Consider the following 6,997-nt stretch of genomic DNA (forward strand, 5'->3'; position numbering starts at 1 on the left):
TTAATGGAGATAGGAATGCATTCTTTCTTCGGAGAGACCAAGACTGCACCCACTCCTTGACCACGACTGTTTACGGCTCCATCAAAGTACATTAACCACTTGGTGCTGAGAACCTCTTCTTCTTCGATATCCATAATCTCTTCATCAGGGAATTCGGCTTTTAGAACAGCATTCTCCTCAACTGGAGCATCAGCCAATTGTTCAGCTATAACCCGCCCCTTAACTGATTTCTGAGTGACATAAGTAATGTCAAACTCAGACAATAACAATAACCACCTTGCAGTCCTTCCTGTAAGGGCAGGTTTCTCAAACAAGTACTTTAGAGGGTCCATTCACGAAAGCAGGAGAACCTTGTTTGAAAGCAAATAATGTCTAAGCCTCTGGGTTTCCCAAACTAATGCGAGACAAGTCTTCTCCAAAACAGTGTATTTTAATTCATACTCTAGCATCTTCTTACTGATGTAGTAAATGGGCCTTTCTTTCTTAGACTCAAGATCCTGCTGAGCAAGCATGCAACCCATCGCTGTATCTGTGATAGATAAGTACAACAGCAACGGCTGGCCTGGAATAACGGGCGAAAGAACAGGGGGCAAGGATAGGCATTGCTTAACCTTTTCAAAAGCCTCCTGACACTCTTCATTCCACTTCTTCGAGGAATTTTTCTTCAGAAGCTTGAAAATGGGTTCACACGTCATCGTCAGATGTGCTATGAACCGTCTCAGATACTGAACTTTGCCAAGGAAACCTCGGATCTGCCTTTCTGTCTTCGGCGGTTGCATTTCTTGAATCGCCTTGATCTTTTGCGGGTCCACTTCGATCCCTCTTTCGCTAACCATAAACCCCAAGAATTTTCCTGACGTAACGCCAAATACACATTTACTCAGGTTCAGACGAAGCTGATACTTCCTGATCCGCTCAAAGAACTTTCTCAGGGCGACAGTGTGCTCAAGCCGAGTCTTCCCCTTTACGATCATGTCATCAACGTAAACTTCAACCTCTTTGTGAATCATATCATGAAGAAGAGTCGTGGCGGCTCTCTGATATGTAGCACCAGCATTTTTCAAACCAAACGGCATCACTCTGTAGCAATATGTACCCCACTGAGTGATGAACGTTGTCTTCAACATGTCTTCAGGTGCCATTTTAATCTGATTGTACCCTGAGAATCCGTCCATAAAAGATAAAAGAGCATGCCCGGCAGTGTTATCCACTAGGAGATCAATGTTTGGAAGAGGGAAGTCATCTTTAGGACTTGCCTTGTTCAAATCTCTAAAATCAACACACATTCTGACTTTCCCGTCCTTTTTGGGCACCGGTACTATGTTTGCGAGCCATTCAGAATATTCCACCACTTGGATGAATTTTACTTCCAACAATTTCTTCACTTCTTCATAGACTTTCAACTCCCATTCTATTTTGAGTTTTCAGAGATTTTGTTTCTTCGGCTTCGCACCAAGGATTAAGGGTAAGCGATGCTGAACAATTTTCTCGCTTAATCCTGGCATGTCATCATATGACCAAGCAAAAACTTCTTTGAACTCTTTAAGCAGGGCGATCAATTCCTCCCGTTCTTCAAGAGATAAAGTTTTGCCAATCTTTATTTCCTGAATTGAGGTTTCGTCACCGATGTTCACAGTTTCAACTTCCTCCTCAAGTGGTTTTGCTCGGCGACTCTCCTCCCTTTGGATCATATGTCTGATTTCAGGGGGAGTTTCGTCGGCATCCTCATCAGAGGGGGAGTCTTGATTGTTATTATTAAGATTATCATATTTTAAAGAAGGTTCAGTAGATGAAATAGAGACAGGAATGTACTCAGAAGAAGAATCCTTTATTTCATTGAAATTTGAATCAAATACATCAACAAATGAATTACCCTCATCAGGGTTTACAATGAACTTTGGACTCGTTTTTACAAACTCGATGGATATGTTGACACCTGCGTCAACTGACTCAGAACTATATGAGGAAACAGCATCAGATGCTTTAATGGGAACAATCTTCAACTCAATCTTGCCAGAAAAAGAAGAACCACCACCGACCTTAGGAGAATAGTCCTCTATGGTACCTGCATCAAAAGACTTATTAGAAGAAATAGACTCTGAATCAAACTCGAAGACTGACACGTACTTACGGACGACTGACTCTTCTGAAGGGATTCGATTGTACTGGAAAATAACCTTGCGTAGGACTTGAGAAGTCCAGTTAGTCAGAGGTTCCTCAGCCGGGGTGATAAGACGAGTTGGGTCTAGTATAAGCGGGCTCCTGCCAATCATGGCCACAGTCTGCGACCCTTCTTGGAAAAGTGAATTCAGAAGGCTCGGCTCTATGTGCTCTGCCCAATCAGTCTCAGACTCTGTCTCTACAATCTGCATACCCACTGGCTCATCTTCTAGCTCAAGATCGAAGAAAATCTCAAACCCCGGAAGCATGTGCCCTGTGCTCTCATCCAACCAAAACTCTGCAAAGCCACAGAAAGGAAAGGCTGCGCCTTCTTTTCGAAATCGGCCGTTGATTTTCAAATCAATAGGTGCCATTGGTAATCCCAACCCACGGCGACGGTTTTCTGCCCATTTCAGCATTAACTGCTTCATCTCTACAATTTCTTTCTTTGTAGGCTTGTACCCCAGCCCGAACAAACCATTGAACGCTTTGAATACCGGAAACTCAGTCAAACCCTGATGGTATTTGCCTAATCCAGCACCTGGTATATACCCCTGCCGGCGAATCATCCTGATGACATTTGAATTCGTGCTGGTTAGGAAACAAATTTCCTCATTCATAGCCTATTTGAAAGTGATCACAGTCACCTCTAATGAAAACCTCGTCAAACTGACATCTTCGGATCTTTCCTCAGTTACGTCTGGAGTGATCTGCCCTATCTCGAGATCAAGATCCCCCTTTGCCGTTATCACTCTGTTCCTGCGAATGAACTTCAGTTTTTGGTGAAGAGTAGACGGAACCACCCCGACCTTGTGCATCCACGGACGGCCAAGCAACAGTAAAAATGAAGCCTTAATATCTAAGACTTGGAATTCTACCTCAAAGTCCTCTCCGCCAATCTGTATCTCAGTGACCTGAGTTCCGATTACATCTCGGCGTGTGCCATCATATGCTAGAATACCCTGCTCGGATGGAATAAAATTCTCAGGACTGAACCCCAGGGTTGCTGCGGTGCTTAACGGGCAAACATTCAGCGCAGAGCCGTTGTCAACCAACACCTCTGGCACCTTCTTCTTGTTACAGATGACTGTGATTTTAAGAGGCTTAGTATGGTCTCGGCCCTCAGGAGGTAAATCGTCATCAGCAAATGACAATGTTTTCGCTGCTCTGGCCATGGCTACGAGACTGACAAGCTCATCGGGCAAGGTATTAACAGAAACTTGTGTTGTATTAAGCTCTTGAAGGACTAGCTTTCTGTGCTTTGATGAGGCCATGAGTAAACCCCATACCGAGATATTAGCCTGAGTCTTCATCAGCTGCTTTAACAGGCTCTCATCTTCTTCGTCTGCGCTCACTTTATTCTGCCTCTGATTTTCTGAGTTTCTTGCAACCCCTACCGGGTTTTCTACACTCAATTCTGGTGGTTTGAATACTCGCCCACCTCTGGTCATGTGACACATCTCGTCACACTGATCATCCAGCAACAGCAGTTCGTCTTCCTCTATTCTGAAAACATAAGGTGCATTACTGACATCCTCCTCAAAGTCCTCCATCCTTAGAACATAGGTGGCTTCCTTTGTTTTTTCCATATCAACATTCTGAAGCGCATATGAATGAGATGAAGATGACTCAGCGAGTTCAGCATCGTCAAATGACAGCACATAAGGTTCTTTTTCTCTGAATTCTCTGAGCTCTTCATCGTCAAACTTCAAAACATATGTTTTGTCAGATGTAATAGCGCAAATGAGAGCAGAGGGATCAAGGATGGGCTCATCTACAAAGATAGCGTTTGTAGTGGGAGGAGCAGCAGCACGGTGGTTGGGACGAGGATTCTGAGTGATATTCGGCCTTTCAACTGCAAGCTCATCTTTATCGATCATGTTCTGAATTGCGTGCTTCAAGGCCAAACAGTTCTCAGTCATATGCCCCGGGCCTCTGTGATACTCGCAGTATTGATCCCTTCTCCAGTTTACAGGTAGTGGATTAGGTACAGGTTTGACATCTGGAAGTCTGATCTTCTTGTCTCTGATCAATTTCTTATGTATCATGGGCAGTGGATACGGTAATGGGTCAAACTGTCTGAACTGCCTCCTTATCGCCGGTCCAGCAACTTCCGCAACAGGCTTGGCCACCGGTCTGGTATAACTGACTGCTTGTACTTCCTTCGGTTGGATAATAGGCCTCTTCCCTTCTCGGACATCAGATAGAGTCTTGGCTCTGAGGCCCTTAGCAATAGCATCCTCGATCTGAGTGCCGGTCTTAATCAAATGATCGAAATTCTGATAGTGATGCGGTGCCATGAAGTGAAAGTACTACGGAGACAAGCTCTTGAGGACCAACTTTATCTGGTCTTCCTCTGACATTCTATGGCTCAGTTGGGCAGACTTGCGCCTCCAGCGCCTAATGAAAGATGTGAATGTCTCCTGAGGATTCTGCTTCAACAGCTTCAGATCTCTTTTAGTAACCTCGATCCCTTCATCCATGGAGAATTGCTCTACGAATCGGTTAGAGATTTCTTCCAATGTCCTAATCTCTTCTGGTTTCAACCTCAAAAACCATCTTTTGGCTACCCCTATAAGAGACATGGGAAACAAATGGGCCATCTGCTCTCGGCTTAGGCCATGCTGCTGGGAAAGAGTGATGAACCATCTGACGTGGTTTCTCGGACACCCAGTTCCATCATATTTGTCATAGTCTGGTGCCTTGAACTTAGGCGGGAATATGGCATTAGGGGACATCAGAAATTCAGAAATATCGAATCCCTTGGACGCTTGAACCTTCATGCTCTCAATGTCACGAGCCATCTTCTCATACTTATCGAACAACTCGTTTTCCTTGTTAACCAGAGGGACATAATATTCTCCAGCATATTGCTCCTCTTCTAGATCGATCTCTACGGGAGAGATGACTGGTCTGGTGAGATTAGGAGATATGGCCGGAGGAGGCTGAATGGCGGGATCTCTAGAAGTAGAGACCTTTTCAGTATTCTGATTTTTCAGATGAGTCACTTCATCTTTCAGTCCCGCTATATCTCGGCACATATTTCTCAACATTTCTTGTATAGTTATCATGGGGTCCACCGAGTCAGTAGCCATTTGATTGACTTCAAAAGAACCTGACGACTCTGGTGAAGATGGTAAAGGTGTTGTTGGTGACACAGTGGGATCAAAGTGACGAACAAGTCTAGATACTGAGGTAGATCTAGACCAGGTAGGTTTAGCTTGGGTGTCTTTTTTTGAAGCGATGGTTGCTATTTTTCAGAATCCTGATTGGAAATTAACAAACTAGATTAAATGATTGACAAATGAAATCAGGTAGCTTCCACAAGTAGAGAGAAAAGAAAAGAAACACATTTTGCATTGATTATATCAAGACAGGTTACAACGACAGCGATTGACAACATAAAAATTGATGAAACTTTGAATCGCCAACTGTTTATAACATGTATTAAGTAAAACTCTTTTCTTTATATTTTCATCTATAATGAGACCGGGATTATAATCTTTGACTTTGATTATGTTCAAGTAAAACAAATGAAGACAGTAAAAAAATGATAATCTCATGCCGAAGATCCTCAAGATTCTGCGATCCGAGCTCTTTTGGCCGCAAGCTTTCCCGGTAATTCCCCACATCAAACTTTAGATGATAAGCCAAATCTCTTCTCTACAACCTTATTTCTCAAAGCAGCTATAATGGTTCTGATGAGATCAGGAGACAATTTTTCACAAGGAGGCGGTGTTACAGTCCCAGGAGAACATGGATGTCCTGTGATCTGATGAAGTAAACGGATTGGTGCATAAAAGGTTGACTTTTCTAAACCCATGAGATACACAAATGGATATGGGTAAGTGCTGGTGATAACGTGTAAACACGGATGACTCACACAACAAAATTGACTTTTCTCCACGGGTTGTAACCAATTACACCACTCATCAATGGATTGCGGTTGGTTGGCCATTGGTTGCCAGGACGGGAAATTTTTCAGGGTGTACTTGTCGCGGCTTTTTGGCTGGACGATAGTGAGTTTTTCATAAAGCCATACGTATAACAATTTGACACACCCATAAAAACTATTCTGAACCTTTTAATGGTCAATGCGGTCTAGTCCAGAAAAGGTTTCTGCGAGCATAATAGGAACAGGATTCCTTCCTTTGTTAATCTGGTCTACTACACCAAGCAAAGCCAACGGGGCGGCACGGGAGTCTCCACGAATGACATGACGTGCAAAAACTCCAAAGATTAAGGCGTTACGCTGACAATTCTGAAAATGGGAGTTAGCAGGGTCAATGTTCTTGGAATGTGCCCTTGAAACAAGGTAGAGCATCAACAGTATCATTTTTGAATAGCTCACAGAAGAGGGAAGAGGAATCTATGCTTGAAGGTCGAATCCAGAGTCCTTCAAGTGGGATCTCTAATAAGGCGCACCAATCTTCAAAGATTGGACAGAATTCAAAAGGACCAAATCGAAAAACATGAAGGGTGGGATCCCAGAATTTTGCAGCTACTTGGAGAAATTTCCAATTCACATCGGATACGCTCAAATGATTGAATGTGCTTATAAATCGATCGATCATGCTCCTTTCACACTCACGCGGGAGAGGTTTGGTAACCTCACTAATCCAATCCTTCAATACGTTATTTGACATGGTTAAACCTAACATAGAGATATGATAAGATTATTAGAAAATGAAGATAACCTGGTATAAATAAATGACAAGGACAAATTTAAAGATTAATCACATGGGAAGGATACACTTGATGACACATAATTTTTCATCACTGATCAAGGATGATCAGCAAATCAGAAAGGTAGACCATGGCCACAAAATGACAGAAG

General features: G+C 43.2%; 1 protein-coding gene across 1 annotated transcript; it reads right to left on the bottom strand.

Annotated features, from left to right (window-relative positions):
* Positions 1-4,472: 4,472 nt before the first annotated feature.
* Positions 4,473-5,255, bottom strand: LOC143869777 (uncharacterized). The gene has a single exon (XM_077376334.1). It carries the CDS (start codon positions 5,253-5,255, stop codon positions 4,473-4,475), a length of 783 nt encoding a protein of 260 aa, XP_077232449.1.
* Positions 5,256-6,997: the final 1,742 nt, after the last annotated feature.

This window comes from Tasmannia lanceolata, unplaced genomic scaffold, assembly GCF_043159265.1.
Source record: "Tasmannia lanceolata isolate RefF3 unplaced genomic scaffold, GAP_Taslan_0.1 ptg000003l, whole genome shotgun sequence".
NCBI lineage: Eukaryota > Viridiplantae > Streptophyta > Magnoliopsida > Canellales > Winteraceae > Tasmannia > Tasmannia lanceolata.